The 22,166-nt window shown below is 62.0% G+C and overlaps 2 protein-coding genes across 3 annotated transcripts; both read right to left on the reverse strand.

Moving 5' to 3' along the window:
* Positions 1 to 1,459: 1,459 nt before the first annotated feature.
* On the reverse strand, positions 1,460 to 6,867 carry C1QL1 (complement C1q like 1; the record flags this gene model as incomplete). Its single annotated transcript, XM_084222285.1, has 2 exons — positions 6,262 to 6,867; positions 1,460 to 1,639 (listed from the first exon to the last, which is right to left on the reverse strand). The coding sequence occupies exons 1-2, from the start codon at positions 6,820 to 6,822 to the stop codon at positions 1,460 to 1,462; spliced, it is 741 nt and encodes a 246-aa protein (XP_084078411.1). The 5' UTR covers positions 6,823 to 6,867.
* A 6,455-nt stretch (positions 6,868 to 13,322) lies between these two features.
* Positions 13,323 to 22,143, reverse strand: DCAKD (dephospho-CoA kinase domain containing). 2 transcript variants are annotated; one of them, XM_084222034.1, is made up of 5 exons: positions 22,009 to 22,143; positions 18,855 to 18,972; positions 16,685 to 16,888; positions 14,788 to 14,875; positions 13,323 to 14,354 (listed from the first exon to the last, which is right to left on the reverse strand). In XM_084222034.1, exons 2-5 carry the CDS (start codon positions 18,964 to 18,966, stop codon positions 14,069 to 14,071), a joined length of 690 nt encoding a protein of 229 aa, XP_084078160.1. In that variant the 5' UTR covers positions 18,967 to 18,972; positions 22,009 to 22,143; the 3' UTR covers positions 13,323 to 14,068. The 2 variants fall into 2 exon arrangements, with proteins under 2 accessions (XP_084078160.1, XP_084078159.1); XM_084222033.1 differs by lacking the exon at positions 22,009 to 22,143 and adding an exon at positions 21,836 to 21,970.
* Positions 22,144 to 22,166: the final 23 nt, after the last annotated feature.

A 22,166-nucleotide genomic window follows, 5' to 3' on the forward strand; every position in this document is an offset into this window, starting at 1 on the left:
AGGTCCCGGAGGTATCGGGGGGTCTTGAGAGGTCCCGGGAGTCCCAGGGGGTCCTGGAAGGTCCTGGAGGGTCCTGGAAGGTCCAGGTGGCCCCTGGGGTCTTGGAAGGTCCCGGGGGTCCCAGGGGGGCCTGGAAGGTCCCGGATTTTTCCGGAGGGTCCGGGAGGGTCCCCTGGTTGCGCTTCGGCCGCAGCGTTCTCGGGGACCTTCTGCTGGAAGCTGCGATCCAGCCCGGCCCCGCCACCGCCTCCAGCCGGGATCGGTGCTGAGGAACAGCGCCGGGAGCCGCCGGGGCTTGGGACACACTCACAGAGCTGGGGGAGGGAGCACATCTGGAACACACACACATCTGGAACACACACACTCACCTGGGGGCACGCACACCCCTGTGACACAGACAGACGCGCACACACGTGAGGGACACACACACACAGACCTGGGGACACAAAAACACACCTGGAGACATGAACACTCATTCTTGGGGACACACGCACACCTAGGACACACACATACGGCCAGGAGGACACCCAGCCCCGTCCTGTCCCCAGGGCCATTCCGTGTCCCCAGAGCTCCCATCCTGTGATCCCACCGCAGCCGCTGGCCTCGGGCTCCCGCTGTCACCTCGAATTGGACCACGTCCCGCCCGTGCCGAGGCAGCGGTGACGGGCGCGAGTGCCCGAGGGTCGCAGTGGCTCCATGTGGCCTGCCCGTGTCCCTCCCCGGGCAGTGGCAATGCTGTGTTTCCCAGGGGACACCCCCTCATGGGGTCACCTGGGCTCTGGGGACAGGGCCATGGTAAGGGTGGCCCTCAAGTGGCACCACTGGCGGCGGTGCAGGGACAGGGACCCTCGGGGCTGGGCTGGTTTGATAAAGGAAGCGGCGTCGGGGTGGGAGGTGGTGGTGGCAGAAAGACCCGTCCCCGGGGTTGGGGACATTGGGGACACACACAGCAGACGGGGAGAGATCACAGCTCTGCTTTACCATGTTGTCACCCCGGCGGGGGAGGGGGGGCAGGAGGGCGGCTCCCCCCGCCCCAGCACAGCCCCCCCGGCCCGGGGACACCGCGTCGGTACAGCCGGACCCCCGGGAGCCCCGGCAGCGCCCCAGGGCGGGCAGAGAGCAGCGGCGGGACGGGGGGGGCGCAGCCGGGGATGGGGGTGCCGTGGGGCAGCGCGGGGGGCACCCCCAGCCTCTTGCCACCCCCAAGCCTCTGCGGCCCCCAGCCCTCGACTGGCAGCCTTCGTGTGAGCTGACAGAAAAGGGGGGCTCGGGGCAGCCGGGAGCGCGGGGAGGGGGGATTGGGCTGGGCAGGGGGTGCCGCGGGGCTGGGCAGGAGCGGGGGGAGCTGGGGGGCAGCAGGGAACCGAACCACGGCCCGGGGACGCCGTGGGGCTGGGGGGTCACTGCGGGGAGGCCGGGGCGGTGCCGCGGGGCTGGGCGGATGCGGGGGGCGCCGGGCTCAGTCCGAGTAGATGATGAAGCCGGAGAAGGTGCTGTACTTGTTGTTGTTGCCGCCGTGGGCTTTGCCCCCGTCCAGCTTGATGAAGACCTCGTCCCCCGCGTCCAGGTGCAGGATGACGCTGTTGCTGGCGTAGTCGTAGTTCTGGTCGGCGTCCTGCGCGATGGCGCTGGCCCGGACCTGCTCGGGGGACACCGCGGGACCGGCTCAGGGCACGCCTCGGCCCGCGGATCCCACGGGACGCGCCGGGTCCGCCTCACACACATCAGATCCACCTGCCCCGGGGTAGCGTGGGGCGCCCGGGATCCCCCGCCGTGGGTGAGCGGGTCCCGGGGGGAGGCGGCCCCGCCGAGCGCCACCCGGAGTCCCCCCCGATCCGGCGGGTACCGAGGCGGGACCGCGGTTCTGGGTTTGACGGGGGACCGTGGCACAGACGTGTGACTGCGGCTCTGGGGTCAGGTGCAGGACACAGCTCTGACACGGAACCCCAAATCCGGGTTTGCATACAGGACCGTGGTCAGACGTGGCACCACAGCTCCACGTGGGACCACGGCTCTCCCACAGGACCCTGACTCCGGATTTGGATGCACAGCTCAGACACAGGATCCCGGCTCTGGGTTTGGATACAGAACCATGCCTGGGACACAGGACCCCATCTCCCAGCCCAGCCCCAACCCAAACCACTGAACCCTGCATCCCGCAGCTCTTCCCGGGAGCTGCACGGGGACCGTGAGCGTGTGGCGAGGGCTGAACTCACACCCCCCGTGACACGGACCCGCACCCGCTGCGGGGCAGGGTGCTCCCCCCAGAAAGGCTTCTGGGCGCCGGCAGAGCCAGAGGAGCCGTCACCGCCCGGAGAAGCGGTTCCGTGGCTGGAGCCCGCTGCCGCTGCAGAATTCTTTGGGTAATCAAATCTCCGCCGGCGCCTCGCGGGGAGATCGCGGCGCTGGGTGACAGTGACAAGGCGGCTGCTGAAATCCCAAGTGAAATGCAGAAGCGCTGCGCCGGGAGAAGGTGCCGCTAATTACAACTGACGAGAATCGGCTCTTAATTGGCTCGCGCGGGGCGGGCAGGCACCGGCGAGCGGCTGCGGTGTCCCGGAGCGGTGGGAGAAGGACGGCTGTCCCCTGCAGTCCTGTCCTTTGCCCCCAGGACCGCAGTCCCGGGGGACCACTCCTCCCCAGCTGCACCTCCCCGAGCCCACCAGCAGCCTGCGATGCTGGGGTGGGACGCTGTTAACTCTGGAACCTACAGACGGCCAGGCTGGTGATCCCGCAGGACTTGCCCACACAGCCGTGTCCCTCGTGCCACCAGCAACACTCACCCTGTTAAAAGTCACCCTGTGTCTACCCTGTCACCGCGAGGGTCCCCATTGGACCCAGGAATCCCAGTCAGACACAGCGCCCCAATCTGCAGGGGACGCTGCCTCTCCTGGGCGGTCCTGCTGCGGAACAGGAGTGAAGGAAGAAGCCGTGAGGAAGGAGAGCCAGGAAAAGCCATTTAGCGCCGGGCTCCCAGCAGCGTCCCCCCCGCCACAGCTGGAGCTGCCCGGTGCCATCCGTCTTCCCTCGTTAAGGAGCCGCCTCATCACGGCGCGCCCGCCAGCCCTCGCTAACCAGGGAAGATAAATGGCAGCGCTGGGCCCGGGCTGAGCCGCTCCAGGCACCGCAGTGGCACAGGAGGAGGGCTGCCACCACGGCCCCCCGCGATGGCCTCACCCCCTTGTCCCGTGCCTCAGTTTCCCCATGGAGCTGGGAGTCACGGGGGTGGCATGCCCCAACCTGTGCTCTGCTGCAGCCACTCTCCCTGACCCCCAGTGACAATGCTGGAGGTGTCCCCGGCGCTGGGGACACTCTGGAGTGTTCCCCAAGGTGGCTGCACCCAGGAGCTTTCAGGCGACAGTGGGGGGCTGCCCTGTGTGGTGACACCTGGGGCCTCGGGGACACCACGTGCCCCACATGCCACCAGGGCCCAGCACCCCGAGGTGTCTTTCAGGACCCCAAATGCAGTGGCAGATGCTCCTCAGGATCCTCGGGCACAGCTCTGGGTGCCCTCCCAGCAGCCCCTGGCACAGCAGCAGGTGCCCCCCGGGGCCCTTGGGTGCATCAGCAGATGCCCCCCCCGACCCCCAGACAGGGCAGTGGGTGCCCCCAGGACCCCCCAGCACATCCTTGTCTACCCTTGGGGACTGTCCCCAGCAGTCCCCTGGGGCTGTGACTCTCCCTGAGCTGGGGATGGTCTTCTACAGCATGGGGACCCCAAACCACCTGGTACCAGCCCTGTCTGTTTGTCCATCAATCAATATCAATCAATCAATCTGTCCCTCTGTCCATCCACCCCCCCCCCTCCCGCTGTCCGCGCCTCAGCTACGAGCTAATACAAATAATAATTAATGCTAATTAACCACCAGCAGCAGCTCCCCTGGCTCTCATTAACTCCAGCCCCGACCCAACGGTGATGGGCAGCCCCCAAACCGGCAGCACCGAGGGGATTTCGGGGCATCAGAGGGGGCCCCCCAAGTTCTGACTCACCCTGAGTATGCCAGGATCCACCTTTGTCTGCTGGGAACCCCACACCATGCCAGGGATGGGGGATTTTTGGCAGCAACCCCCTAAATAACCCCATTTTTTAATTATTTGGGCCATTGAGGGGGATCTTCTTTATAGATATCGATGCGGCGATGCCTTGTTAGTAATTAACAAGCAGTTAATTAAGTTGCATCACCCGCCCGAGCACAGCTCCTCTTGACAAGGGGCTCCATAGCTTCTGGAAATTCATCCAGGAATGTCGATGCCCCGCAGAGCTGGGGGGGTAGGAAGAAAAAGATTTTGGGGGAGGCCAAAGGGTTGAGGTGAGTTTTTGGGGTGCTCAGTCTGGAGTTACATGGATGCTGCTTGGTAGAAAGAGCCAGAAGTGCCAAGCAGAGCTGGAAACCTCCAAAATTTAAGGCTGGAAGGCGGGGGAGGACAAAAATAATCTCAATAAAAGGAAATTTGAAGTGTTTGGCTGGAGAAAAGCTGCCGAGCGGCTCCTGCTGTGCTCCCGCTCGGAAGGGCTCGGGGTGGGTGAGGCGCGGTGGCTGTGACAAGGCTCCCGCTCCTGCCTCACACCCCGGCTGTTTCTGGGGTGGTAACTCGGTTTTGGGGGTCCTGCATCCTCAGGGCAAGGATGGATCGCGGGTTGTGATGCCGGAGGAAACGCTGGGAAGCGGGAGCAGAGTGGATGGATCCCGCGGGAATGCCGGCTGCGGTGACATCCAGGGGAACTGAGCTCGGGTGCCATCCCGGGGGACACAGCCACATCTTGTCCCTCGAGTCGTGGCCGGGAGGGGGACATGGCGTGGGAAAGGGGCACCCGAAAATCGTGTGGATGGCGAGGCTGAGTCCTGACATTGCGGGTTCCAGCGGGATGAAGTCGTGGGGATGCGGGAGAGGGGAGGGGGAAGGATGGAGCCACCCTCGGGGTGTGTGTCCCCCGCGGGGTCCCCACGCAGACCCAGCAGCAGCGGCGGAGCCGGCTCCGGGCCGGGGGTGCAGCCCCCCAAAAGCGGGGCAGGCACTGCTCCCCTCGAGGCCACCGCGGACACTGTCCCTGCCGAGGAGCCCTGTCCCCGCAGGGACCTCAGCGGGGACAATGGCATGGCCGGGGGGGGCACCCCGGGGACGCTGTGGGGGTGTCCCAAGGCACCACAAGACATCACGAGGCAGCCCAAGGAACATACCGTGGCCAAGGAAAGAGCTGAGAGAACCCCTGGGGACACGTCAGGGTGGATGGTGACTGTCCCCGGCACTGGGAGAGGGACAGGGCACACAGTGCAGCCCCTGGGAGCGGGAGGAGGAGGAGGATGGGACACCCCAGGGGGGCACCCGGAGCCCTGCACTGTCCCTGGGAGAAGGACAGGGCATCCCAGGAGGGCACCCGGAGCCCTGCACTGTCCCTGGGAGAAGGACAGGGCATCCCAGGGCTGCTCCTTCAGGGCAGGGAGCAGGATGGAGCAGCCCGGGGACACAACCAGAGCCTGTCATTGTCACCGGGAGAAGGAAGGAGCATCCTGGGGATGCAGCTCCAGAGATGGGAGCAGGACAGAGCCCCTCGGGGGTGCACCCCGAGTCCATCATGTCACTGTGAGGAGAACAGGGCACCCTGGGGTTACACCTCTCTGCCCAGGCAAAGGATGTGGCACCCTGGAAACACACCCAAATGCCATCATTGTCACCGAGAGAGGGACAGAACATCCTGGGGGTACATCCCTGGGGGTAGGAAAAGGACAGGGCATTCTGGGGGTGCACACAGAGCCCATCTTCACCACTGGGAGAAGGATCCAGCACCCCAGGGGGGCATGTCAGTGTCTGGGAGGAGGATGTGGCGTGCCAGGGATGAACCCAGAGCCCAGCACTGCCACTGGGAGAAGGATGTGACACCCTGGGGATGCATCTCTGGGGCTGGGAATAGGATGGGGCCCCTGGGGAAGCACCCAGAGCCCGTAATCAGCACTGGGAGAAGGATGTGGCACCCTGGGGGTGCATCCCTGGGGCCAGGAGAAGGATGGAGCAGCCAGGAGTGCATCCAGGGGCCGGGAAAAGGACGGGGCCCCTGGGGAAGCACCCGCGGTCCATCATCAGCACAAAGAGGATGTGGCAACCTGGGGGTGCATTCCTGGGGCCAGGAGAAGGATGCAACACCCACAGGGCGCGTCGCTGCGGCCAGGAAAAGGACGGGGAAGCATCCATAGCCCTTCTCCCGTGCTTGGGGACAGCAGAGCTCCCGGTCCCGCGGAGGGAGCCGGGATGGGCAGCCCTTACCTGCCCGTTCTTGCAGAGGTCGGCCCACATGCTGGTGCCGTCGCCGCCGCGCATGAGGACGTGGTAGGTGAAGAAGTAGGTGCCGGGGATGGCGCAGGTGAACTTGCCCGAGGCGGCGTCGTAGCTGTTGCCCAGGTTGGTGACCACGTCGTCGAACTTGAGGACCTCGTAGCCCTCGTGGGGGTTCTTGAGGCCGGCGTAGAAGGCGACCCGCGGCACCGTGCTGTAGGTGGCCGCGCTCACCGCGCCCGTAGCCCCCGGTCCCGGTAATCCCGGGGGTCCCGGTCTTCCTGCTTCACCCCGCGCCCCCACCGGCCCCGGCGGTCCCGGTTCTCCGGGCGGTCCCGGCGGTCCCGGTTTCCCCGGTCTCCCCGGTTTGCCTTGTGGACCCTGCACCAGGGTGGAGGGCGGCGGGAGGGGGCCGCGTTCGGCCGGTTGCGGGGGGGCGGCGGGGCCGTAGGGCTCGCAGACCATCCGGCAGGTGCCCAGCATCTCGTACCGACCGTCGGTACCGGCGGAGCTCACCAGCACCGGGATGAGCACCACCAGCACCAGAACCATCACCACCCCCGCCGCGGCCGCCAGCAAAGTTTTCCGGCCCAGGCTGAGCCGCCGCCCGGCCGGGGCGCGCTGGCGCCCGGGGGAGGGAATGGTGCCGGCGGGGGGGAGCAGGGCGGCGGCGGCGGGGGGGCTCGGGCTGGCGGCGGCGGCGGCGGCTCCGCTGCGCTCCGCTGGCTCCGGTGCGCCCCGCGCCGCACGGGCCACGCCCACCCCGCCGGGCCACGCCCATCTCGCCGCCGGACACGCCCCTCGGTCCTGCCCATCCACCCCGGACACGCCTCCGTCCGTGTTAACCGCGCCCACGATAACGCCCCCTCCCCGCCCAGCCGCGACCTCCCCCTCTCCGAGGGAGGGAAACTGAGGCAGGGAGCGGGGATCGGCCCCGGCTGCTCCTCTGAGCCCCCTCCTCCAAGGGGGGATCCCTCGGTGACCCGGGCTCCCGTGGCCACCCGAGGCACGCCCCGGCCCCACGCCAGACCCCGAACACTCCGAGCGCCCCCGTAGAGCTGGGGACAACCCTGGAACCCGTCACCCGTGTCCCCACAGAACAACACTCACGGGCGATGGTCCCCAGGGCCCGCCCCTACTCCCTGCCTCAGTTTCCCCTCCCACGAGGGACCAGACTTTGGGACAGCCCAGGTGACACCCGCGTGTCCAAGCGTCCACCGCGGTCAGCAGTGGCTCCGTGGGCTGGGATGTCACTGCTGGTGGCAAAGGCCACAGTGACAACGGGGCACCCGCAGGTGCCACCGCCGGCGTGGCCGGGCTGCGCGAAAGAGCCGTGCCCGGGGCCGAGCGCCGGCGGGCCCATGACATGGGGACACGCGGCTGCGCCCGCTCCGTCGCCTGCCATCTCCATCAGCCTCGGCGGGGACAGCGGGACGCGATGGCAAATGACAGGCGCCGCCAGCGCCGGGGGTGAGCGAAGGACGCGGGGATGGGGGAGGGCGACACGGACACACAGGCAGAGAGCGGCCCGGGGCCGTCACGGCGGTTCGGTGACAACACCGAGGTGGCATCAACCTCAGTGGCACCTGTGAGCTCCATAGGGTCATCACCCCCCCGCCCTCAAAAAAGACCCTGGGGGTGCATCCCTTCATCCCCCTCACGCCTGTGCAATGGTGCCAAAGCCCAGGGGACACACGGGGGACAAGCCCCAGCCCCGCCCCAAAAGAGGGGGAACCAAGGGGACTTTTGACAGCCATCGATCGCCCCCGCATGTCCCCCGGCTCCCGCAGAGGCTTTAATCAGCGAGCAGAAATCAATTAGCTACCTTTAAGGAGGCAATTATTCCTGGGGTCTCTACAAGGCTGGGGAGGGGGAGAGTATTTTGGGGCGGGGGTGCTGCCAGCACCGTATCCCCCTCTCAAAGTCTGTTACCATTATGTCACCAGCTGTTTCCCTGATGCTTTTCTCCATCATTTTTGTCGCCCCCCCCCTCCACACCCCCCATTCCTCGTTATCTTTCTGTTTTAACAAGTGCCTAAAAATACGCCTGGCGAGGTCACGGGCTGCGTGAGTCACCAGCAGCGTGGGGACGGTGTGGCCCGGGTGGGCAGGGGGCTCTGTGTGGGGACAGGGTGGCCATGGAGGGGACACAGAGGGAGGACAGGCCCACGCTGGCTGTGTCAGGGCACTCATCTCACCTGGAGGCTCAGGGGACATCCCTGGTCCTGGCTACTGCATCCTCGTGGTGGGAACACAGCCCCAGGTCATCTTTTTGCCACAGGACATTGTGTCCCCTTGGCATAGCCACCACTCCAGGCCACTGCATCACTCTGGCTGCCCTGTCCCTATGGCAAGGCCACCACCCTTGGCTACCATGTCCCCAAGCCGTGGCCCTACAGCCGGGTGAAGAGCCAGGACAGCCTGTGGGACAGCAGCACTGCATGGGGGGGACAACAGCCCAGGGGACACTGGCTGGAGCCCCTGAGGAGCTCCCTGTCCCCAAGCCCTGCATGGGGTGCAGTGCAGCCTCTCAAACCAGCTCCATCCATCTGGGCACAGGGAATGGATCGGCAAAAGCTCCAAATGGCCACAGTCGGGAGTGCAGGAGTTGGGAAAGGGACAAAGGCGGGAGGTGGCAGCAGCAGCGGCTGCCGTGGTTGTGGTGGCAGCGATGGCAGCAGTGATCGCAGTGACAGCAGTGACTCCAGTGGTAGTGGTGCTGGCCACAGTGGCTGTGGTGGCAGCAGCGCTTGTGGCTGTTGCAGTGGTGGCTGCAGTGGTGACAAGAGTGGCTGTCACAGCTGCAGTGGTTGTGGTGGTGGCTGCAGTGATGGTGGTGGCAGTAGTGGCTGTGGTGGCTGTGGTGGCAGCGGTGGCTGCAGGGCTGTGGTGGCAGGGGTGGCTGTTGCGGCAGTGGCTTCAGGGGTTGTGGGGACAGCAGTGGCAGCAGTGGCTGCAGTGGTTGCAGCGGTGGCTGCAGGGGTTGTGGGGACAGCAGTGGCAGCAGTGGCTGCAGCTGTTGCGGCGGTGGCTGCAGGGGTTGTGGGGACAGCAGTGGCAGCGGTGGCTGCAGCTGTTGCGGCGGTGGCTGCGGCGGTGGCGGTGGCTGCGGCTCCGCTCGACGCCCGCCGCTCCTCTGCAAAGGTTAAGCAAACAGCAGCTCCCGCAGAATCGATGCCGGCCGAGCCCTCGGCTGTTTGCTTTGGCAACGCGGCGCGGGGGCGGGTGGGCCGTGCTGGGGACGCCGGCAGCGGGGACGGGGACAATCAATGCTCCAGGGGCGCAGCTTTGGCTGGGGGTGGCAGTGCCCACCACCTCCTGCTTGCTGTGCAACTCATGGAGGAGGATTTGGGGAAGGGTAGGGGTGGCCGGGCCAGGGCAGGGGGCTCGTGGGGCCGGCACTGTGCCGTGCCTCAGTTTCCCCTCCTGGCATTGTGGCAGACACTGCCTATAGGACCATGCTTGGCCAGGGGGACAGGGACATTGTGCCACCGTGGCTCAGCCCAGGCCTGGCTCAGCTGGAGCTAAGACACAGCTGGACACAACCAAGGAGCCCAATGTCGGCTCACAGTGACGAGCCTGGGGAGGGATTGGCCGTTTGCAGGCCCCGATGAGTTTGGATGCTGTCCCCCAAATTCCAACTGTGTCCTCGGGATGGGCTCTGGAAGGACATGGGAGGGGGACATTCAGCTGTGGGCAGGGAGGCCCAGCTGCCTGCTGGCCTTGAAGGACGAGTGGATGGCTGGTTGGTGAGCTGGTGGTTGGTGGCCAGCTGGCTTACTGGCAGTGAGCGGGCTCGTGGGACACCCAGCCGGTCAGACGGATGGATGGGGCTGGGCTGCCTGGCTGGTGGCTTGGTTGCCCGGCTGGCCAGTTGGCTAGATGGCTGACTGGCTGGCTGGCCAGTAGATCACCAGTCTGTCCAGCTGCCTGTCTGCTTGTCTGGCTAGCTGAGCAGTTGGCTGGTGGCCAGCCAGCGGACCCAGGGGCTGGCCCCGGGGCCAGCACCATCCCAGCACGTCCCAGCCCGACACCAGGCACTGCCCCTTGCCCAGCGGGAGGAGCCCGGCCGCAGGCAGGAGGAGGGCAAGGTGTGGGTGGCACATCCCCCGTCCTGTCCCCGTCACGCTGCCTCTCATTACGGACACGGCGGGGCCCGTCACCCTCCCACCGCGCGGCAATTAAGGGCTGCCAACACCGGCAGTTAATTAGCGCCGGCGGTGAGTGCTGCGAGGCGACGGCCGCGCGGCTGGTGGAGGGGACGGGCTCGGGGACGTGTCCCCCAGGGGGACATGGGGCGGGAGCAGCCGGGATTTGGGGTGCTGGCACCAGCTGTGCTGTCGCGGGGGTCCCCCACGGCCGCCGTGGGGGGGGTGTGACACAGAGGGGGTGCGCGGTGACAAGTGGGTGCCAGCGATGGGGTGTGCAGGGGTGGCACCGGGGAGTGTCCTGCACGGTGACGGTATGTGGCACCCCAGGCTGTGCAGTGACGGTGACAGTGGGTGACACCCCGTGGGCCATGCAGTGACAGTGACACTGGGTGATACACTGTGGGCCGGCAGTGACGGTGACAGTGGGTGACACCCCGTGGGCCACGCAGTGACATAGCAATGTGTGACAGCCCCAGCACCAGGCACTGACGGTGACTCTGTGTGACAATCCACGGGAGCTGCAGTGACACTGCGTGGCACCCGGCGGCCCCACAGTGACAGTGACACCCTGTGCACTGCGCGGTGACAGTGACACCATGTGACACTCCGGGGAGCAACAGTGAAGCTGTGCAACACCGCAGGGCTGCGCAGCAGCTCCGTGTGACACGAGTGGGGCTGTGCAGCCATGGTGACACTATGTGCCACCCCAGGGAGGTGTGCAGTGACACTGACACTGTGCCACACCCCGGGGGCCGTGCAGCGACAGTGACACCTGTGACAACAGACGCCATGCAGTGACACCGGTGACACCAGTGCCATGCAGTGACACCGCACTCACCCCACCCTGGCCTGCTCCCCCTTGTGGGTATTGAGGTGCCCACCCAGTTCACACCTGGGGACATGTCCCATGGCGGGACATCACCCTGTATTTGCAGCTTCATGAGGGGACATCTGACCCCACTCCCTGGCCCCGCGGGTGTCCCGTGGGAGGTGTGCCAAGGAAGGGGGGGCTCCAGGAATGGGGTGCACCGGGGAAGGGGTGCTCTGAGGAAGGGGTCACCCCAGGGAGGGGGTGCTCTGTGAAGGGGTGCTCCAGGGATGGAGCTCCAAGAAAGGGAGGTTTCAGGAATGGGGAAGGGGATGCTCCGAGGAAGGGGTGCAGAGGAGAGGGGGTGCCCCAGGAAGGGGGTGCACTGGGGAAGGAAGTGCTCCGGGGGGGGCTGCAGGAGCAGGGGTGCGGCAGGAGGAGGGCCCGTCTGTCACCAGCCCCCGCCAGCCGCAGCAGAATCGATCCGGCCGCCAATTTGCACAGTCAAATATTTGGCTTCGCGGCGCGGGGCCGGCTCTGCTCGAGCCGCCCCGGTGGGCGCGGGCCCGCGGTGACGGTGGCGGCTGCTCCGCGATCGATGGCGGGACGTGCTGCGAGCCGGGGCTGTGCCCGGACCGGGGCCATGGTGCAGCACCCGCGATCCTCCATCAGCGCCCGCGATCCTCCATCAGCACCCACGCGCCTTGGGAGCCCACGTGGAGCCCGCTCAGGGGGCAGAACCTGTTCCAGGAGCGCAGGGGCTCAGCCAGGGGGGTCCTCCAGACCCCCTCCACGGCCACGGATCGCCGATGCCGCCCGGTACAGGGAGCTGAGCCATCTGTCACCGACAGGGGATGGCTGAGGCTTGGCCCCACGGCCACTGGTGGCCATGAGCTTATCCCCGAGGGGGTTTGGCTGGGGCGTGGGATGGGCAGGAGTGGGACTGGTGGTGCTGAGGCAATCCTGGGGCCGCTCCCACGGATGGGCACCACACAGCTCCCATGGACACAGCTCCATTGCCAAGCTCCAGAGCCCTTCCCCCGTGGGTGCAGCCCACGCAGGGGGCTCAGTCCAGGACCCCCAGAGCAGGCTCCCGCGGCCGTGGGCAGCCCTGTGCCTCAGCATGCCCCTAGATCCGCTCGCTTTCCCGGCCCCGCTAAACTCGTTAGCGGCGGGCGAACGTCAGCCGGGCGGGAGCGAAGCGCCAAATGCGATTACGGCCCGTCTCGCTCCATCCTTCCACCCCGGGCCCCATTTATCGCGGAGGCGGGCGGGAGGGAGGCGGAACTGGCTCTTATCTCGGCCGAGAAATCCCGCTCCGGCCCTGATTGATGGCTGGCTGCGAGGGACTCCAGCGGCACTGCACAATTACGGAGCATTTAGAGCAGGAGGGGTCAGCGCTCGGGTACGGCTGGAAGAGTCGGGGTGGCCTGGTGGGGGCTCCAGCTCAGGGAGGCTCCCTGGGGTGTACCAGGTCTCTCCAGGTGGGTGAGACATGGGAGCTGTGGGTGTACACTGGGGCTCAGGGGAGGATGGAGGTGGAATAGTGCCTGGCCCAAAAAAGGGGCAGGTGCTGGCTGGGGACAGCTTGAGAAGGTCCCTGTGCCTGAAGGATGGCACAGGGGACAGGCAGGACACTGCCTCACAGGCCCAAGGCCAGGCAGGAGGGTGGGAACACCCTGGAGGATCCCAGGGATCCCCATGTGCAGGGAAGTGACCAGGGGCTGGCAGCACCCACCTTTCTCAAAGTGTGGGGACAAGCAGTGGCTTGGGGACAGGGGTACCCCAGAGGGAATGTGCTGGCCACAGAGAACCACAGCAGGTCCAGGATCACATCCTGGCAAGCCAGACCCACCCTGTGGGGTGCCCAGAGCCAGCACTGAGCCACAGCCCCCCAAGGAAGGCCATGGCAGGGCTGATGCTCCAAGCAGCTCCTGGAGCAGCTCAGGGATGTTTACTGGGAAAAGCAGGAGCAGCCAGCAGCTCTTCTTGCGTGTGCTGAACTTTACAGAGTGCAGCCGTGCCCCGGCATAGGAACAGCCTGGGAGCAGCCTGGGAAGAGCCACGGGATGTGGAGCAGCTGCTTTCAGTGTTTTATTAAAACAAAAGTGAAGACCCAGCACCCGCCTCGCCCAGGCTCGGCTCTCCCACCGGGGAACTGCTGCTGAAGGAAGCTCAAACAGCAGGAAATGAGTTTGAACGAGCAGAGCCCAGGTCTCAGCCTGCTCCAGGGTGGATCACACCCTTGGATCCAAAGCCAAGGGTGACCCACGAGTGATGGCCACAGAGGCAGAGGGCAGGGGGGAGGAACAGCAAGCTGAACACTCCACCCATGTGAAAGAGCTGCTGTACTCCCCCTCACTGATTTAACAAGTTTCCATTAAATCAACCTGAAAGAGGGGAAATCCCAAATCTAAATTTGGATTAGGAGGGCTGAGCTATGGGGAATCACCCCAGGGGACACTGCAGGCAATAACAGGGCCTGAAAAGGCACCCAGCCCTAGGGAGGAGATTGTCCTGGAAGACATTAAAGTGAGATTGTACCCGATTAAAGTGAGATCGTCCCAGATTAAAGTGCCTCAGCTCACTGAAGTCCCACCATAGACCCACATGGGGACAAGGGCATCGTCCCACAGGCACAGCTGGTGGGTGAGAACCTGAGCAGGGAGAATGTGCCTGAAAAAACCTCTGGTTGTGTTCACCTTGGGAAGTGTGCAAGGAGATGCCTCATGCCGCTGTCTGCATTCAGCTGGCAAAGCTCATTAACAGAGGTGGCCTTTCACTGCCCTTTTCAAAGGGGGAAATTCAGGCCCCTTCCCTGCCTAAGAGAAAAGGTGAATTAAGAGATGAAATGCCGGATGAGGAGGAACACCAGCCCGCCGAGCCCGGCAACAGCCGTGCCCACCACCAGCCGTGCCCAGAGGAAATCCAGGGAATCCTCGAGGCGGGTGTGCAGCTGCAGGACCTGCCGGCGAGTGCTCTCCCAGTCCCCGGAGTTGTCGATGACGTGGGTCGCCCACCTGCGCTTCTCCTCCAGGGGCAGCTGGGAGCTGATCCGAGCTTCGGCCTCGGCCACGCCCAGCCCGCTCCTCTTCATCAGCCGCGCCAGCTGCGTCGGGGGGTCACTGCCGGGCAGAGCACGGGGCTGAGCTGGGGGAGGGAGGGGACGGGGGATCTGCCTTCCTCAGGCACCGGGGGGAATCGCTGGGATAAAGTGGGAATGAGAGAGGTGCCTCCTTGTCATTTCTGACACAGTCAGCCTGCACTTGGATCAGCAGAGCCACCACTGCCTGGGCTGTTCTCAGCATTCACACAGCCTGTAGCAGTGCCCCAGATTCTGCCCTGATAGAGCATGAGTTGTGGAAGGCCCAAAGGCAGTGAATTCCCCTCTATGATGGTGTCAGGAAGGCCCTCATGCACTATAGAGGGAGGTATCACTTTTCTCAACAGACTTTGCAACGGGGCTGAAGCTGAAATTTCACCAGAGTGGAGGCACATGATGGTCCCATCTGAGAGAGGTGGCTTTGTCCCTGTCCTCACAGTTCCTGAAGCACTTACCAGTAAACCAGCACTGTGTATTTCATAAGCCTGGTCAATCCACGGGTCTCAAAGAGCAGAGGGATGTCGAGGATCACGTAGCGATAACCTGTGGAGATGGTAACATTCCCCAAAAAAGGGAACAGAGTTAACCCTCATTCCCAAATCCCTCATGCTGCACACACACTATGGCAAGGAAAAGCAAAGAAAGCAGGAGCTCTTCAGCTCCATGATCACAGCCAGGCAGAGCAGAGCCTGCTGGCCCTCCTCCCTCTCACAGGGAGGAAATGGTTTCATTCCAAGTTTCCAGAGGAAAAAAAAAAAATCAACCCTAACCTGGCTGCTCCCGACCAAAGGTGAAACTGCAGAAATATAATGAGGAGCTGAAACGAGGAGCTGAAATGAGAGCAGCAGTGCCTGGCTGGCAGGAGCAGCATCTGTGTGCTGTGCTGGCCTCTCCCGGGAAGCAGTGCCCACAGCAGGATCTGCTCTCCACTCCTTCTCTTGTCCAAGCCTTCACCAGGCTGCAGCCATCTGAGCCAACATTTCCCAGCTCAGCTTTCCTCCCTTTATGAAAAGCTTTAGCTAAAAAGCTCAATTTTTCCAAGGGGTGCAAGGAAATCCCCGCAGACCTCCTGCAGCTGTGACACTGAAATGTGAGGGGAGCCTCCAGGCACAGCCCAAGGGCTGAACTCTCACCAAAACTGGCTGAGTTTGGTTTAAAACCTCTGACACCACCAGGAGCAGAGCTTCTCACAGACAGTCACTGTCCCCCTGGATCTCTCCATGCCTCTGCCCTTGGCCAGTGTTTGGGGGGGTGGGAGATGCCCTGCTGAGTCTGGGGGAGAGGGTGAGGGGAGGGGAAAGCTCTAAGTCAGGACTTCACATCCCTGTGTGTCCCCCAGTCATGGGGACATCTCAGGCTGGTGTCCCCTCTTTATAACGCCCCTAAAACTGAGCTGCCCACAGCAAGTAAAGTCTTGACAAAGACATCATCATCCAAGGAGCCACCATTCCACCAGCACCTCCGCCCTGAGAGGCTCCTCGCTGCCCTCTGATTTGATCGATCAGAGCTTTCCTTACACAGCCATCCTCAGAGACAACATCCAGCTATCCCAAATCATTAAATCCTGACTAATGAGGACAAAGCAGCCTGCTGAAGCCACACAGAGCTCTAGCCAAGGGCCAGGACAGCATCCGCCTCCTCAGCCTGCAGCCCCAAGTTCAAGACTCCATCTCTGGCTCCTGGCATTCCTGCCTGTTGCTTCCTTTGTGCTTCCTCCTCCTCCTCACCCCGCAGCAGAGCTCGGCCCTGTGGTGCCCCAGCCCATTCAGCTCTCCCAGGGCTCAGCTCTGATAAGCACCACCAATCCAGACTCACTCTATTAAGGCATCTGTCTGTCTACACGGAGACCTCTGGAACAGCTGGTGATCTTATCTGGCATTTCCCCAGCCCGGCCTGACAGCTGCATTTGTTCCATTTATCAGGGGGAATGTGGCACTTTGGAAGCCACAGCTGTCAGCCCATTCCTCACCTTATCGACACTCAGAGGGCTCCACAGCTTGCAGTGAAGCTGGAGCAGGCTGGGGGCAGGGAGGGATATGTGGCCATTTCAGGAGTGTGGCATTATCCGGTGGGTAATCTCTGCAAAGCTGCTGCCAGGCCCTACAGATACACTTGAAACCGCAGAGGAAAGCGGTGAAGGGCAGCAGTGAAAGGCAGGAGTGAGTCAGGAATGAATCCTCCAAACACTGACACCAAAGGCCACCGCAGGCAGAGCACAAAGGCTGTCACTCAACGTCCCTTCCCTTCCTCTGTCATCCCTGTCCCTCTCCCCACATTCAAACCAAAGGCAGAGGGAGCAGGGATGGCTCCTGCCCAAGCAGGAGTCCTGGCAGGCTGGACAAGGCCTCTTACCAAGTACAAAGTACTTCAGGATCTGCTTCAGCATCTCCTTCAGGATCTCAGGGTGGGTGATGGAGTTCAGCAGCCGCCGTTTCTCTGGCTGGGAGAAGATGATGCTTCCTAGCGCCTCACGATTTATCTCGCCGTTCTCCTGGAGGATCTCGGTGCCAAAGTGCTGCAGGATCTGCTGATGGGCCTTGGAGTGGGGCTGCACCACTGAGAACATCAAACAGCTGGGGGTGAGAGCCAGTTTTACAGCACAGTTGGTGTTTGCATCAGCAATCACCCTCAGATGGGCTTTGCTCATTCACTACAGAGCTGATGCTCGCCGTGGCAGCACATCTGCCTCCAGCACATCTGTCCTGGCACCACATCTGCACAGCCAGCAGCTCCTGCCAGCCCAAGGTCCCTTTGAGGGCTGACACCTGGAAGATGGAAGCCCTGCAGACATTAATTCAGCACCACAACCCTCCTGGCGCGTGCTGCTGCTCAGGGTGACCAGTCAGCAGGGCAGGCAGGAGGACACGGCGATGGCCACATGCCAAGGCTGGGGGAGCAGCTGGGCTGAGCCAATTCCCACCAGGGATGGAGCAGGGAGATCCTAAAGGAACCAGGACCAGCTGGAAACTTCAGCACTATGTGGTTACTCACTGCTGTAACTTGGCTCTGGATGCTGCTGAGGTGTTTTTCTTTTTATTATCTTTCACATCAGTCACTAAATTCTTCAGGAAAATGAACAGAAAAACCTTCTAAAAGCTCAATCCCCAATCAGCCCTTGCAGAGGCTCTGACGTTACAGGAGTGTATAACTTTAAAGCCACCAAAAAAAAACTCCCCAACAAAAGGGATGAAGCAATAAAACCATAATTAAGCTCCAGCTGAGGGTAACCACAGCGAAGGACAGACCACAGATAATCATCTCTCCCAAATCCAGGAACATTGCCACAGGTTGTAACCTCAGGCCAACCTCATAAAAGTCTTTAAGACCAATTTTTTTCTCCTGTGGAATATCACATGGAGGCAGTTTCGGGATGGGTGAAATCCATATAGTAAACAAACACATATAAAAAAGGAATTGGTGCAAAATAAAGTGATTGGCAGAAAACTTTCACAGAGTATCTGTAGTGTTTTCCTACCATCTCTGAGGGCTTTTAGCACCTCCAGCAAATTTCCTGCACCTCCAGGGGAATTACAGTGCAATAAAATGTTAAAGCATCACAGCTTTGAGTGGCTACACAGTAAGTTCTTCACCAAACAGAAAAGCTCAGGTGCTTCCAAATGACACCATCGCACCGTGGCTCAGCAGCAGACCCCAAACTGCTGCACGCAGGGTCCACAGCCCTCAGAAACCCAGCCTGGTTTGGGGGGAAACCTCACCCTGTCCCACCCCCTGCCATGGGCAGGGACACCTTCCACTGTCCCAGGCTGCTCCAAGCCCCATCCAGCCTGACCTTGGACACTGCCAGGGATTCAGGGGCAGCCACGGCTGCTCTGGGCAACCTCTGCTCTCCTCGTTATCCTGGTGGGGTGAAGGGATTAACATCTCACAGGTAATCAGGGAAAACAAGGCCTGCTGTGGTCCTACTGAGTCAACAGATCTGGGATTCTGGGGTTTTTCCCAGCCCAAGCAGCACAAGCCTTTTTTGTTGTTGTTGTTTGGTTTGGTTTTGTTTGGGGGTTTTGTTTGTTTGTTTGGGTTTTTTGTTGCTTGTTTTTTTTGGGGTTGTTTTGAGCACATTTATTTTGTGGTCTGATCTCTCACTATCACCAGAAGAACAACATCCAGCACAGAAGGACATTCTCTTTCAGCCCCCAACACAATTGAGTGACAGGATTGGTGTCCTGGGGCTCAGGGGGTGTGTCAGACTCTCCAAGGGACCCACTTGACAGGGAACCACATTTCCTTTTGCCCAGAGCTGGCTTTCAAACCTGGGAAGCATCACACACCAGGGGATGGAAACTCAGAGTACAACCTCCCCACGGTGTTTATTAGGTCATGATCTTTTTTCTTTATTAAAAACATAACCCCATTCCAATCCCCTCCCGGGGCAGCTGGGACTGGGAAGCAGGAGGGAAACCCTTCTGCGATGTACCCAGAGCACCCTCTGCCGTCAGCGCCTCCCGGCAGCGATCCCGGTTGTCAGGGGAACCTCAGGGAGCGGGAGCAGCTCTGGAAAACTCACCCTGCCTGGCGATAACATCGGCATCGATCACGGCACAGCCCAGCTCCCGCAGCACGGCCACCACCGTGCTCTTCCCCGACGCGATGCCACCCGAGAGTCCCACCAGGAACATGGTGCTCTGCGAGGGAAAGAGAAGAGCTGGCAAACATGCCAGGACAGGCCGTTCTGTTCATGCTGAGCACATCAAATATTTAGTCCCAAACAGGCAACTTCATTCACAGCTCATTTTCCTCCTTTCTCAGGGTGTCGCTGAGACATCAGCAGGATTTTGGCACCCTCTGAGCTGGGTGTTCCACAGGCTGGAGGACAGTGTTGGATTAAACAATGCTTCTCTGGATGTGCCACTTGAGCCAGCCCTAAGTTCCTCCAGCTGGTTTATCTGCAGCTCCAGCAACTCATTCCCCTGCAGCATCTCCACTCATCAAACCACAGCCCCTTCTACCCTGACCATGGGATCATGGAATTGTTTGGATTGAAAGAGATCTTAAAGCCCATCCAACTCCATCTCCTGCCATGGGCAGGGACACCTTCCACTATCCCAGGGTGCTCCAAGCCCTGTCCAACCTGGCCTGGAACACTTTCAGGGATGGGGCAGCCACAGCTGCTCTGGGCACCCTGTGCCAGGGCCTCTCCACCCTCACAGGGAGGAATTCCATCCCAGTATCCCATCTGGCAATGGGAAGCCATTTCCCTTTGTCCTGTCACTCCAGGCCCTTGTCCAAAGTCTCTCCTGGAGCCCCTTTAGGCACTGGCAGAGGCTCTGAGCTCTCCCTGGATCCTTCTCCTCTCCAGGTGAGCACCCCCAGCTCTCCCAGCCTGGATCCAGAGCAGAGGGGCTCCAGCCCTTGATGCATCTCCATGGCCTCCTCTGGATCTGCTCAGAGAAATCAGGAAATTTCTGGCAGGTTTGTGGAGGGTGACCCAGGAGCAGTGAAAAGGGGCAGAACTCAGACAGTATCTGAGCCAGGACTGGGACACACGGGGCCTGAGAGGGAGAGCTCTGCTCAATCCCTGCAGCCAGGTATCAAAGCTCAGCCACCTCTGACACCACCAGAGCCCACAAGGCACTCAGACCATCCCATTCCCACAGCACTGGCAGCCCTAAGGACAGGGAACTCACAGCTCTGAGCAGCAAACTGGTGTCTGTGAGCTGCCCTGAGCACAGATCTGTGCTTGCCCTTGGCCCCCCTGGAGGGGGTTGGGAACACTCACTGCTCCTGCACAGACACCTCCCTGCTCAAGGCAGACCCTGCAACCCTCTAAATCCTGCTTGTGTGCTCTCACCACCAAGGGATTCAGCCACACAGAGGCAGCCCTGGGGAGCTGAGGGGACTATGAGCATCTGCATCCCAAAAAGACAGCAGCCCCAGCAGGGTGCACACCCAGTGTCCCTCCTGCAGCCCAGCCCAGAGCAGCTGAGTCCTGCAAAGCCCCAAGGACAGCAGCTCTGGCTTTGCTGTCACCTTATCCAGGGTGACACCAGGGGAGAGGGCCTGAAGCTCCCACTGGTACAGCTGAGAAGGAACTGGCTCCATCACCTTTGGCCAGGAGCCACAGGCTGCTGTAGTCACCCTTTGGCTTCCCCTTGCCCAGATCCTGCTCCCTCCAGCCAGCCCAACCCCATCTCAGTCACCATCACTCTGCCTAGCCTGGCTCTGATCTCCACCCTCCCTCCAGACATCACCAGCCCCCCAAAAACTCTGCCCATAAAGGAACCAGGTATCTGCTGCCCACAGTGCCCCCAGGAGTGGCACCCCAGGACAGCAGATGGGCACAGAGGGCTGCAGGAGGGCTCAGGATGGCTGGGAACACAGCACTGCCCCCCTTTGGCTAGAAAACAACAAAAAAGGAGACATTTCAGTCACAATTCAGTCCTACAAACAGGACCCAAACCCACAGTTTGGGGGGGAGGAGGGGGTGGGCAAGTTCTGTGGCAGCTGGAGGCAGAGGGAAGGGGCAGAGCAGGAGCAGAAGCAGCAGCAGCACGTGCTCCTTCCCTTTTCCAGCCACCAGGACAGCAGATGGGAACATCTGTTCCCCTGCAGCAGCAAGAGGGGATCCAGCAGGAGAAAGAGAGGGCCAAAATATGAATAGCAAACAGCAGTGACTGGGGAGGCTGATGTACATCCCAAACAGGACCTGGCCCCCACAGGGAGCCTCTCTGGTGTTACAGGGGGCTTGGAGTGACAGAGGAGCTGTCTATTCATCCCAGCAGGTTAAAATCCTGCCCTCCCACCAGGGCTTTATCCTCCCACTGCTGCAGCCTGCAGGAGAAGGCATCAGGAGGATCATGGCAGTAGAGGCTCCTGCTTTGTAAAAAATACACTGAAATAAATACACTTTGTAAAAATACACTGAAAACTCTCCTGCCCCTGTAAACAGGGCTTTAACTGCAGTAAAGCCAGTGTTCTGGCCTCCAGCCTCAGCTGGGGCTTGCTCCCAAAACCCTGCTATTTCTGTCCCTCCTCCACAGGAATTACTGCAGGGGAAAGCAGCCCTTGGAAGGGTTATCCTGGAAAGCAGGGCCAGGCAGGGATCTGAACACTTGTGCTGTCCAAGGGCCGGCACAGATCTCAGGCATCAATATTTAACAAGCTCTGGTTTGAACTGCACACGAGGGGAGAGGGCAGCTTGCTCCTGCAGATGTTACTGGCAAGAGCCAGAACTAGTTTTCCCCAAAATAAAGCATTTGGGGGGATATATTTTGCCTGTTCCAACTAACCCAGACATGGGGAAAAACAAGAACACGAGCCACAGAGGCCGGTCAGGAAAACTCGGTGAGCTGTTCCTGCAGTGAGGAATGAGGAGATGCACCCAGGGCACCGAGGAAATGTTTTTCAAAAAATTAAGTGCCCAAAATTTCCCGTGTCCCAAGTCCTGGGGGTTTTGAGACAGCACAAGCTGCCAGCCTCAACCCATCCATCCGGCAAGCGCAGGGATTGGGGATGAAGCCGGACCGTGTCCTCCAGCACCATCCTCACCCGGCCCTCCTCATTTCTCTTGGGGCTGAGAGCGCTGGTGTTTGGCTGGAGAAGGCTGCAGCCCAAGGGAAGAATCATCGTTGACTGGCGGGGAAGGAAAGAGCCGCCACCACAAACACCTTGACCGACCCCGGGGCGCCGGGGCCGCCATGGCCCCCGCCCTCACCACTCACCCTCCGCCCGGCTTCGCACGCGCCGCAGTGTCCCGCGCGCCTATTGGCTGGCGGGAAGCGGGGGCGTCTCCCTCCAGCCAATCGGCGCCGCCCTCATTAGACTCGACCCAGCCCTCAAGCATCCTTCCCATCCCCCGCGCGTGGAGACGCGAGCACCG

This window comes from Fringilla coelebs (assembly GCF_963513975.1).
Source record: "Fringilla coelebs genome assembly, chromosome: 27".
Lineage (NCBI taxonomy): Eukaryota > Metazoa > Chordata > Aves > Passeriformes > Fringillidae > Fringilla > Fringilla coelebs.

Bases quoted from the DNA above. Each gene is read 5' to 3' on its own strand.
- DCAKD (XM_084222033.1), bottom strand. From the start codon at position 21,913: ATGATTCTTCCCTTGGGCTGCAGCCTTCTCCAGCCAAACACCAGCGCT. The intron at 16,889-18,854 runs GTGAGTTTTCCA...TGATGTTCTCAG, and splicing joins CGATGTTATCGCCAGGCAGG to TGGTGCAGCCCCACTCCAAG. The intron at 14,876-16,684 runs GTAAGAGGCCTT...CCATCTCCACAG, and splicing joins CCTGAAGTACTTTGTACTTG to GTTATCGCTACGTGATCCTC.